This window comes from Canis lupus, chromosome 18 (assembly GCF_003254725.2).
Source record: "Canis lupus dingo isolate Sandy chromosome 18, ASM325472v2, whole genome shotgun sequence".
Lineage (NCBI taxonomy): Eukaryota > Metazoa > Chordata > Mammalia > Carnivora > Canidae > Canis > Canis lupus.
Genome location: NC_064260.1, coordinates 12,446,504 through 12,458,681, shown reverse-complemented (window position 1 = coordinate 12,458,681; position 12,178 = coordinate 12,446,504). Strand labels below are relative to the sequence as shown.

Here is a 12,178-nt window from a genome sequence, read left to right as displayed (position 1 = left end):
GAGAATAGAATTCATGGTTAAATAAAAAAACAGAGATTTTTAAGGAAAGAAAACCCAGGAGAATGAATTATTTCCTGAGCAGCTAAGTCTTAAGGCAGATGCCATCACTTTATGCCAAGTTATGTTTAATGACCAGTGCACTGTTAATAGAAGCAAGGTACAAAATACGGCTTAGGTTTTTAAAAAACATTTAAACACTATTTCTCTTTGGGGCACCTGGGTGGCTCAGTGGTTGAGCGTCTGCCTTCGGCTCAGGTCGTGATCCCTGGGTCCTGGGATCGAGTCCCGTATGGGGCCCCCTGCAGGGAGCCTGCATCTCTCTCTGCTTTTATCTGTGTCTTTTGTGAATAAATAAAGAAAATCTTTTAAAAAACCAAACAAAAAACACCCTATTTCTCCTCTTAATCTGAGATCCATCCAATTTCAACATTAGGGGTTTCATAAACCTTCTGACAGTCCATTTTGGCTTGTCTCTATCATCATAAGTAACTCACCACTCAGTTTAGTAACATTCAATGGTAGACTCTAAACTATTTTAATGAAGATTTCTCTTAATTGGTTTTAATTCATGAACATCGGTGGGTAATTTTATTCCAGTGAATGCCTGCCCTCCCCTAACATGGCAAATCAGTGGGAGCCTCCGGCTCGCTCACAGACAGCCCTGCTGCAGCACAATTAACGTGGCTACAGACTCCAGGCAGAGCCACAGGGACGCGTCCACTGCGTCAGGAAAGAGGCCAGGCTTTTTCTGGAATGCTTCAGTGAAAGGTTTCCAGGGGAACAGAGCAGGGAATTATTGTAACACAACCAAGGACTTTAATTGATATCTAATTAAGCCCGGCAAGGCGTGGACACGTAAAAGGGAGGTTTATATCTTTCTACACTACAGAGGAAATTTTGAATTTTTACGACCTCGTTCTTGCAAGTCTAAAATCACACTGATAACATTATTAAGATTACTGAACGTGGCTATAGTTCCTATTCAGTCCCTTCAAAATCTATCTGGTCTACATTTTATCATTTACCAAGGCTATAAATAGAAGCAGATTTCTTTAAAAAAAAAATACAAGATCTGAATCAGGCCTACACTCACCAGATCTGAGTAATTTTGGGAAGACTCCCAGCTCTTTTAAAAAGCTAAGAGATCAACCCATAGCCAAGGGCCAATGGCTGAGTTCTCTGGGGCTGCCTCAAGGGTTAGACCTATCACAGTGTGTTCGAGCACTGCCCTCCCAACACACCTTTCTCACCCAGAGAGCTGAGAGAAACAAAGGAGCACAGATGTACCCCACTATACCCCAGGGGGAAGAGACGTGTGCAGTTTGGTGAAGACAGGATGGAATAACACAATCGAGTAGAGCATGCAGGCTGATGGGAAGACTTGCTAGGAGGGATCCTGGTGGGCAGACTGTGGGTCCCAGGCCAGCTAGAAGGCATCTCTAAGCTGAGACCCCGAATGGATGATGTCAGCAAAGTATATACTGTGTCTACCAGGAGTCTGGCTAAATCAGATCAGGATGGAAAAAGCTCAGCCGATCTGAGCTCTTACAGGGTATTTTCATCACAGGACGAATATTTCTGAACCCTGAATCCGTGGTGTGGCCACAGAGAGGATTTGCGACAATCCGCAGTTTGGGTCCTGTCTGAGCCAGCCACAATCCTCATCCCATAAAGGCTAAGATGAGGGTTTGGACCAGGGACGGGCCTTGTGGAAAAAGTGTGAGTAGAATTCAGTGTGTGGCTGTTTCTACTTGTAGAAAAGACTAGACATTAATTTTAAAGCCAAGATCTTCCAAGATCTTTCTCTTCCTTTTGGTGTTTCAAAGCTCATTTTATATCTTTTTTTTTTTAACCCATGCTGCACTTCGCCATGTTGAACATTGCAAATTTCACACATGTATAAAGTCATGCAGATGAATTATTTTACCTTTGCCTGCACCTACATCACGTGGAAGATTACCGGCTTTAATGAAGGGAAACAGAAATAGGACACTATATAGTTAGATGCAACACACCCATGAGCATGTAAAGCGATATAAAAACACTTATTAAAATGCCAAAGCATGCAAGAAGAATGACGTGTCCCACATCAGGTACGGGGGACAAAGATATGTCGGTGTCCCCAGGCTTACCCAGCAATCAAACCCACACATTACTCCATTTTCCTATTACGTAACAAGGCTTAGGGTATTTCAAACCAGTTTTTGGGTAGAAATGTCAATTCTTTATGCTAGGGAAGATAATCATAACCCTGAAGTAATTTTACAATTTAGAGACATGCAAAATCAGAAAATCTTTCATAAACTTTTTGGACATCTTCAATGAATTTAAATTTTTTCAAAATAATTTTTTTAAAGTAGGAAAGGAAGTATTAATTCCTTTTCTTGACACTCCAGTGGGACTATTTTGCTTCCTCTCTACCAGATGGCATTCCAAGATACAACGCCCCATGCTCAAACACAAAATAAATGAGCTATTTAATAACCATTTCACATTCCTTGCTAGAAAACCTCAACCAGGACGTGTCACTCCTGGCGAGTGACTCAAGGCCAGAACTAGGATTACATTTATTTATTTGTTACATAGATGTGTGTGGCGGTGTGCACACTTATGTGCATGATGTGTATGTGCGTGTGTGCACGTATGTACGCAAAGTTGTAGATAGGAGAAAACGTTGCCGTGAACTTTGAGTTCATGCGTGGCAAAATGCTGTGATTTCCCACTCTCACTTCAGCATTTTAACGTAAGCTCGAAAATTTCACACAGACTCGAAAACAAATATCCAATAGTTATTCTAACATGAATTAAATAATTGATTCTGTAGATGTCAGGATGAGAAATTACAACAAAGTGTTTGCATTAGTTGGGTAAGACGGCTACTCCGTGGGAAGAAGCAAAGAGAAGGCACACACTCAGGTTCTCAGGTTACAGACTTTTGCCTACAACACTTAGAGTTATGGGAATTTTATACATACCCATCTTACCTTCATCCACAGTTGTCACTGCCTCCTCTGTTATTTGACTTCCTGATCCGGCCGCTGTTTGTGCATAGAAATAAAACTTATACCGCGTGCTGAAATTTAAATTTTTTAAAGTCCAGCGCGTCTTGTTGGCAGGAATTTTCAGATCCACCAGTGGGCCTAATTCATGCGTGCTGTTAACTGGCAATAAGAAATAACAGAGAAGTGCATTCCCCATTAATTGCCATAGGCAATTTAACCATTATAAATAAATGTGTCATCCAAAAATGCCAAACTTGGATTACATTCACTTTGTAATCCTGTTCACTCCTTGCCTGACATGACTGTTGGTAGCCGTTGACAGCTCCTATCCTATGGCAAAGCAGGGGGAAATATATTCCCCATCGGCTTATAAACTAGGGGAATTTCACAGCTGAATTCCAATCGCATTTCTTTTCTCTGTGTTTTTGCAGGTGGTGTCACATATTGATAACCCCAAACCTCATCCTCAGAGGCCTTGTGCCAAAGGAACCCCCCTTTTTCTTTCCATGTTTTTTGTTTTTATCATTTCTAGTTATAGATAACACCTGCCTAATCCAACAATAGCATCCACCCCACACTCAAAGGTCTATGTGATTCTACCGATTGCTTAATTTTCTTTTTTTTTTTTCAATAAAATATATTTTATTTAAAAGCTGCAAATACAGAGAAATGAGGACAGGACAATGTAGTCTTCCCTTTGTATCCTCCCATTTCGGTGCTGCTATTTTATCTCAGCCATTTTCCTTGAGACAACTTTGCTCAAACAAAATGTTCTCATCATGTGTCCAAGTACTTAAAGGCTTAAAATCAGAATTTTCTAAAACATGAAAGAGCTTTCAAAAAGGCAATTTTCAAAAAAAAAAGGAAAGAAAGAAAAGAAAAAGAAAAGGTAATTTTCAGGGTTAATTTATTCCTCCAACAATTTTTAAAATCTCACACAAATTAAAAATTCTAATGCAACCACTTCAATTTTAATTCAATGATTTTAAAAATCAGAATAAATTCCTTTTAGGCAAATGGTTGGATATTTTTATGCATATTATAACTGACTGCTTAATTTTCAACAGCATATATGTCTTTAGAAAATGGGATGTGAAGTTCCTTCTGGAATACCACTTGAAGGTATATGTTTCTAACCTACAGCTCTAAAGAAATAACCAGTTTGTATTTTAAGAACACGGCTAACTTTTTTCTCTTTCCTTAACCATACTTCCCCCTTCCCTTTTCCCAAGAACTCACTTGGCTGATATTTTAAGGTGTACTCAGTCAAAATGCCGTTCGGGCGGCTCGGTGGGTCCCATTCCAAAGTGAGCGAGTCTAGTGTCGGGTTAACAATCTTCAAAGAGGAAGGAGCACTGGGAACTTATAATGAGAACACAGAGTCAACAAAAGGGTTCGGGATGTTTCCAAATGTATTCAAGTGACATACTGCACCATGTTCACACCATCCCCCAAGGTCTTCTGTAGTCTCACTCTGGCTCCCGATTCAGCCATAAACACACTAGCAGAAACCTGTGACAGGAACTTGTTCGGCTATTTTCCTTCTCTTCTTTCTCATCATTTCCATCTAGATTCATTAAAAAGCCATCCTCCAAAATACACTGAGACTTTGCCTTTCTACGGATCCAGACCGATATTGCTAAAGGAGACAGTCCTCATTTCGTAAATGGTGGCTCAACAAAAGCAGACTGGTGACTAAGTGGAACTACTCTTACCAAACCTTTGAGCAGATGCAGCTGTGTTCTGGACCATTAAGAACTGTTTTCTCCTACAACCCAGGGGTGTCCAAACAGCCAGCACACCCTGCCTGCTGGGCTCTGGGCATGAGCCAGCCTGCCCAGGTGCAGAGAGGTTCTTATCCGGAGAGCTGACAGCTGCCCAGGACCCTGGGGCCATGGACAAAAGCCCCGGTGCTGCAGACCCGCCTCCAGTCCGGGGAAGGCCCGTAGGGTGGCAGGTTCTCTGTGGCAGAGGCTGGCAAATTACCAGAGGAAACATGCCCGGTCTTCTTTTATTCACTTCCTCAGGAGGATGATGGCTGGCAGCAGCTCACCCCCTCTGGCGCGAGGCCCTCTGCACACCCACCATATTACTGAGGCCCATTAATGGCACCATGGTCTCTCCCATCACTCTTGCCAGACACCAAGGGGTCAACCTGAACTTTTTCCCCCTGTCTTGTTTCCTCCATCTCTTTGGCTACTACCTCCTGTCAGGTCTACCTCATACATCTCAACCATATCCATGCCCTAGTCTCCTCTCTATGGCTGCCCCCCTTTAGGCTCTCGGTGGCCTAGGCTTGGGCTTACTTCTAGCTTCCACAAGCCACTCCGTTCAGATTCTGTTGATGGTTTAAGATGCTCCACGGCCTCTCAAGATGGGGGGATTCATGGAACGCCTTAAACCCATTCATTGACCCCCTAACAGATTAGCCTTCAGGTTAAGAGCCTCTGGCTCTTAGGTTAACATCTGTAGCATATAGGACCATCCACAGTAGGGATGCTTGCTGACCTTCCTCTTTTCTTACCATTCCTGGCTACACAACTTGCAGTTCCTTGAGGGAGCCATGCTGTCTCACACCCTCATGTCTGTTGACATATTACTTCCGCTCTTCTTCACCCTTTAATTCCCAGGTTCATCTCTACTATGACACCCTCCCTGACCTGTCTCAAGGAGCAGTGTGAGGTCTCACTGGTGAAGGCCCCAAGAGGAAGGAGCCTTGAACCTCTGAAGGAGCAATGGATTGAGGACAAGCAATTGAAATAGGATGGGAGCAGGGGACACAGGATGACCTTCTGAGGATGCTGGGTGGGCATCTCCCATCAGGAGCCCTCTAAAGGAGCCAAGACTGGGCTTGTCTGTGAACTATTTTTATCAAAAAGACTTAGGGAATCCACAGATGAAGTAAGGGAGACTTCAAGAAGTTAACAGAAGTCACTTCAGGTCAGAAAGTCAATGACCCAAGTAAGCATCAAATTAGCAAGGTTTCTGACGGTGTGAGTCAGTGGGGAGAAAAATTTAAGTCAGGAGAGGGAGTTGGGGGGAGCAGCATTTTGAAGTAAAGCTTCCCACGTGCCCTCCCTCAGGGCCACATATGAGCTGACACTATGCCAGCTCTGTTGGGGGCCCTTCTGTCATGCAAAGCGTCTCAGGATGCACCATATGTTCTAGGATCTCAGAGACACGTCACCCCCATACCTCCTTCTGGAGTGTTAAAGACTCTGTCGGGGCTGGCTGGGCCCTCCCCTTTCCCGTTGACCACTCGGACGTTCAGTGTGTAGTGGCTGTAGGGCTCCAGCCCAGGCAACATGCCATGAGTCTTGCTGCCCTGGAAAGTGAGGATCTTTTTCTCAATGTGGCGTCTGTTTCTCTTCGATGAACCCTGTGCCTTCCAGTAGTAAATCTGAAAGACAAAGAACAAAAGTCAGGACCTACAACAGGGAGCAAACAAGATTCCTCTTGCTCACAAAATTCAAGTTTGATACTTGTGTCCTAGAACATTTTCTTGGTGCGTTTTAGAAGAAGATTCCTGGCAAAACTGAGAAATATTGATCATGAGGCAAGACAGTAGAAGCCCAGACACAAGGAGAGAAATTGAATTGGGAATAGGTGATGCAGCTGGGCTATAGAATACTATTGGGTTGGGGAGCGTGAGCGAAATAAATGGAACAGCATGACTCCCATATAGATCTCTCTAGAACATAAGGGAATGGAAGATGACAGGACGATTGAAGTGTCTTACTTGTATAGAACATCCTAAAAATAAAAATTACTGCCCAGTATTTACATACTTTTCCAGAGCTAATACAACATCATGTGCAATAGATCATTTAATTCAATCCTACAAGTCATGGTAAAGCTTTTATTATTATTCCTCTAGCACAGATGAACCCCAGACCGTGGATTGGCTTGACCCCAGCCACTAGGCCATCAAAGGCCACAATGCAACCTCCACCCCAAGTCTAGGACTTTCTCACTAAACCAAACTGCATTGCTTTATTAAAAATATCTTTTTTTTTTTTCATATTAAACGGCAGGCACAGGTTTTGGAAAGAGGGAGAAGTGAAGGGTTGATTAACTTTGGCTAGAAACCCAGAATTGCTGTTTCTTAAGTCCTCTTAAATTCTTAGAACTTAAAAAAAAAATTCTTAGAACTTTAAAGGCATTTTCAAGAGTAGTCAATATATACACAGCATCTGGAAACGTTAGAGAAAAAAACCCAAAACGGAATATTATGCAGTGCAAAACCTGACTTCTAGGGGTCAGTGCTAATGACTCACAGCTGTGACTTTCTTCATGGGTGCAAAACCAGTGCTTGGTCTATCCAATCACAAGTCTCTATGCCTCAGGCTTTCTGTGCTCCCCAAGAACACAGATAAACAATGGTCAGAATAATGACCCTTTTGGTACTAAATGATTCTGAAGTATAATCTGAATGATGTTTTAGAAAGTGCCTACAAGGGCACCTGGGTGGCTCAGCAGTTGAGTGTCTGCCTTTGACTCAGGTCGTGATTCCAGGGTCCCAGGATCGAGTCCCACATCGGGCTCCCTGCAGGGGAGGGAGCCTGCTTCTCCCTCTGCCTCTGCCTCTGCCTCTGTTTCTCTCATGAGTAAAAAGATAAAATCATTTTAAAAAGTACCTACATTATTTTCAGGACAATCTGTGTGCTTAACAGACATGGTCAGCATTGCTCTAAAGCTAGGTGCATTCGGTTGTATTTTAGCTCCTTAAACACTAGTTTTCTGCATTTTGTGCCTGTTCATTGTTTAGTTGGAAGAATTTTAGATCACCTGAGGGAAAAATGGAGAAAACAGGTTTGTTTTATTTTGTTTTGTTTTTTTTTTAAGATTTTTTTTTTAAGGTTTTATTTATTTATTAGAGACAGAGAGAGAGAGAGAGAGAGAAGCAGGCTCCATGCAGGGAGCCTGATGTGGGACTTGATCCCAGGTCTCCAGGATCACACCCTGGGCTGAAGGTGGTGCTAAACCGCTAAGCCACCCGGGATGCCCTTTATTTTGTTTTGTTTTGTTTTGTTTTTTCCACTTTGGATGCAGTGAGGTTTTGCTTCTGTCCTAGCTGGGAATCTTTAGCTATGGCCTGTCTGAAGTGAGAAACCAGATGAACTCTCCAGGCCTCTGACCAAGAGAAGTGCATCTGCTCCTAAGGAAAGAGTGCAAAAATAAATAAATAAATAAATAAATAAATAAATAAATAAATAAATAAATAAATATTTTTTTCTCCTTTCACTTGCCCGGTAGCCTTGTAGGTGTCCTCGGATACTTTTCAGAGGTACGGGGTCCCAGTGTACCTCAGCTAAGGTACTGTTCACCACGTTCACACGCACATTTCCGGGAGCCACCATCGGGACTGGGGAAAAACAGGAAAGGGGGCAGAAGTATCAATGTTATTTTGAATTTCATGCAAAAATGCCACTAACAATTTTGGCTGGAAGTAGGACCCAGCCTTTATTCTATGGATTATCAAGGATTGAGAGTGGATTTTTTGGTATTTGTTCACTTGACTTGGTGAGAGTAATAATGTCTCTTTTTAAAAAGCAACAGCCCTTAGCATTCTGAATCTATTTTTTACATTGCAGGCTGTTTACATTCAGCAATGTTGAGCAAAATAATTGCCACCTCTGTCCCTCCCAAGCTAAGCAGCTTCTGGAAATGGCCTTGGCTTGGTAAGTCGTTTTTGCTGGTATAAACAAAAGTATCAATGAGACAGCATCAAACACTTACGGTCTTCTCCAGAATGACCCATGACCACCGCTGGCTCTGGAGCAAACCCCACGTCATTCAAGGCCTGCACTTTTATCAGGTATGGGACAAAGGTGGGTGTGCCCGAGACAATATATTTGGATACATTCGCCACCACCACAGACGTCCATTCGTCATCACCATCTTTCTGGCGCCAGCTCACTTTGTACTGAAGGCCTGGCCCATTAGATTCAAAACCATTCAAGGGCTGTAAGAAAAGCCAAATAATCAGAGCTTCTAAAGCACATAGGCTGAGCACCCTTTTCCCGGAACACCAAATTCAATTCCCAGACTTACAGAAAGTGAGTACTGAAATACTAAAATGTGAACTATTAACAATGTCCTCCAGGGACCTTTTATCTTTTTTTTTTTTTTCATTTGTGATGATATTCAAAGTTTGTTTGGGATCAACATTTCAAAGGTTACTAATTTCTATCTTGAAGTAGTAATTACCACATAAGGCTCTCCAGCTCTGCCTCCATGGTCAAGGGTGGGTGACTTAAAGCATTTCAGTTACATCATTGTCTAGTTTACTTAGAGCCAGAAACTTATAAACAGCTTATTTCCTTATTAAAAAAGACAGTTGGCTTGTCAGGATGCCTGGCTGGCTCAGTCAGACAAGCAAGGGAGCATGTAACTCTTGATCTCAGGGTTGTGGGTTCGAGCCCCATGGTGGGTATAGAGATTACTTAAAAATAAAATCTTAAAAAAAAAAAAGTTGGCTTGTCAGTCTATCCTGCTTTACACGTCTGTATGTATATAAGTACGTATAAGTAGGTATGCATATGAGTGTGCATGCACAGATCTATTAAAATAAGTTTTAAAATCACACAAATGAATATACGGTAATTTTCCAAGTACAGAAAATACAGATAAACCAGAGAGAGAGAGAGAGAGAGAGAGTTAGAAAACCAGAAACAGAAGAAGTTGACTACTTGGAACAACTTGGTACATATCTTCTAGATGGTTCTCTAAGATGATGATAATACCAGCTAGCATTCATTGAGCACATGGATGTGTTAGGCACTGTCCTAGGGGCCTTAGATTTATTAACTCCTTTCATCGTGTGAGGTTAGTTCTATTACTAGTTCCCATCACATAGATACATAATGGTGATGTTAAGCAACTGGTTTAAAGTCACACAGTAAGTGGCAAAACTGGGATCTGCACCCATTCATTCTGGCTCCAAAAATCAAGCTTTTAACTGCTACATAATAATGTCTCCTAAATAAGGATATATAATATATATTTTTCCACAAAGTGGATAAAATGGGATTTTAATAAAGACATTGTTTCTTGTTTGTTTAAAAAGAGAGTGTGTGGAGAGTGTGTGTGCAAGCAGAGGGAAGGGGTAGAATCTCAAACAGCCCTCGAGGCGGGGCTCGAATTCACAATCTGGAAACCACGGCCTGAGCCGAAATCAAGAATCAGACACTTCACCGACCGAGCCACTGAGGCACCCCCAACACCGACATATTTTAAAAACATCTTTTTTTTTTTTTTTCCCCCTCTGAGATACACTGAGGAAAGTTGAAGGCTTCATGCTGAGCTCACCTTCCAGGTAATCACCAAATTATCAGGCTCTGATCCTAGTCCTTCCACAGCCGTGGGATTGGTATCAGGTTCTGGAAGTTAAGCAGCCACATGTGTGTAAGCTTTGGTCTTTTTTTAACCAGTGGAAAACCTTTCTGTTTTATTTCATGTCACAGAAGCCCCGTTTTACCTGCAGCTTTAGTCAAATACTGTTCAGAAGCCTCGCTGGGCAAGCTCCTCCCAAGATTGTTGATGGCCATCACTCTGAAGGAGTAGTTCACATAAGGCGACAGCTTCAGCTGGGCTGTGGTCTGCATTCCAGAAACCTCGGTTTGGTGGTGCCATAGCCCTGCTTCGTGCATTGCATCTTCATATTCGATGATGAATTCTGGCCGTGACATACACACACACAGAACCCAAGACAGTGACGTCAGCCACCTGAGGGTAGGCTGCTGGGATAATGAACAGCACACTCTAACAAGAGTAGCCCAACATGAATTATTTCACTTTCAAGAAAAATTCCATAGGAATATCTTGATTTAAGACTTCTATCATTATCCTCAATACTTAAGCATGCCCAATAATATTTGGTATTCTTTCTCTAGCATGCTGAGTTTAGTTACTTAAAACTGTGTAGAAGGGGTTTCTATAGCCTTAGGAAAAATTAAAATAAATGTGAGATACCACTCTCCACCCAACAGATGGACAGCAATCAAAAAGTGTAACGTACTTTGTTGACTTTTACTCAGGGAAACAAGCATTCTTCTACTTTCAGGGAAGTATAAATCGGCACAACTTCTATAGAGGACAATTTAGAACATCTCACAATATTCAGCTCAGATACCCTTTGATGGATACACAATAATGTCTCTTAAATAAGGATATATAATATATATTTTTCCATAAAGTGGATAAAATGGGATTTTAATAAAGACATTGTTTTTTGTTTAAACAATTTTATTTTGAATAAATGTGCTCATGCATATGCTCAAGGGCACATGAAAAAAAGTCTGCATTGTTTGCAGCCGAACCAAGCGAATTGTAAACAACCTAACCCGTTCATCACCAGGACACTGATCAGCTAAATTACGGTATAGCCACACGGTAGAATATTCTACAGCTGTAAAAACTGAGGAGGGCTTCTCCATATGCCACTGAAATGGAATAATTTCTGAAATACATTGTTAAGTACAATCAAATAGGGTATAGAACAGTGCGGAACACTTGGGTAAGAGCACGAAGATGTACTGTAACATACACACGCACATCAATGCTTGAATATACACAGACTACCTCCCAGAGTATACACACTAATAACACTGGTTGTCATGGGGGAAGTGGGAATTAGAGGTGGGAGGAAGACCTGCTTTTCAGTGCATATCCTTTTGCATCTACTAAAACTTTGTGGCATGTACATGTTTTACCCTGCCGAAAAAAAAAATGGGTATTTAGCTATATATGAATTGCCTACTAATGTGCCATGTACCATCATATGAGTCACAGATACAAAGATGAAGTAGAAATACTCTGTGTTGCAGAGCTCTGAAGCTAAGTAGCTCGAGTCTGCCTTTTTTAAAAAAGATTTTATTAATTTACTTGAGAGAGAGCTAGAGCGAGAGAGATTGAGAGAGAGAGAATGCACAGAGGGAGAGGGTGAAGCAGGCTCTCCACTGAACAGGGAGCCCGACACAGGGCTCGATCCCAGGACCCTGAAATCACGACCCAAGCCAAAAACAGACACTTAACTGACTGAGCCTCCCATGCGCCCTCCTCAAGTTTGCCTTTCACAGACTGGTGACCTCCAGTCTCATAAACTGGTGACTTGCACATTTATATCAGCAGCCCCTGCCTCTCCCTTGAACTGCACACTTGAACTCGAACTTCAC

At 42.1% G+C, this 12,178-nt stretch overlaps 1 protein-coding gene across 20 annotated transcripts in view; it reads right to left on the bottom strand.

The window, feature by feature from the left end:
• Positions 1-12,178, bottom strand: part of NRCAM (neuronal cell adhesion molecule) — a 275,589-nt gene that overhangs the window by 24,734 nt on the left and 238,677 nt on the right. For 7 of the 20 annotated variants that reach the window (XM_025449225.3, XM_049096333.1, XM_049096336.1 and 4 more), the window contains 8 exons: positions 10,483-10,680; positions 10,314-10,384; positions 8,742-8,967; positions 8,252-8,367; positions 6,198-6,402; positions 4,242-4,364; positions 2,976-3,161; positions 1,928-1,963 (listed from right to left, as the gene is read on the bottom strand). In XM_025449225.3, the coding sequence (XP_025305010.1) occupies positions 1,928-1,963; positions 2,976-3,161; positions 4,242-4,364; positions 6,198-6,402; positions 8,252-8,367; positions 8,742-8,967; positions 10,314-10,384; positions 10,483-10,680 (1,161 nt within the window). The remainder of the gene's footprint in view (positions 1-1,927; positions 1,964-2,975; positions 3,162-4,241; positions 4,365-6,197; positions 6,403-8,251; positions 8,368-8,741; positions 8,968-10,313; positions 10,385-10,482; positions 10,681-12,178) is intronic. The other 13 variants (XM_049096334.1, XM_049096338.1, XM_049096340.1 and 10 more) reach the window with 3 other exon arrangements.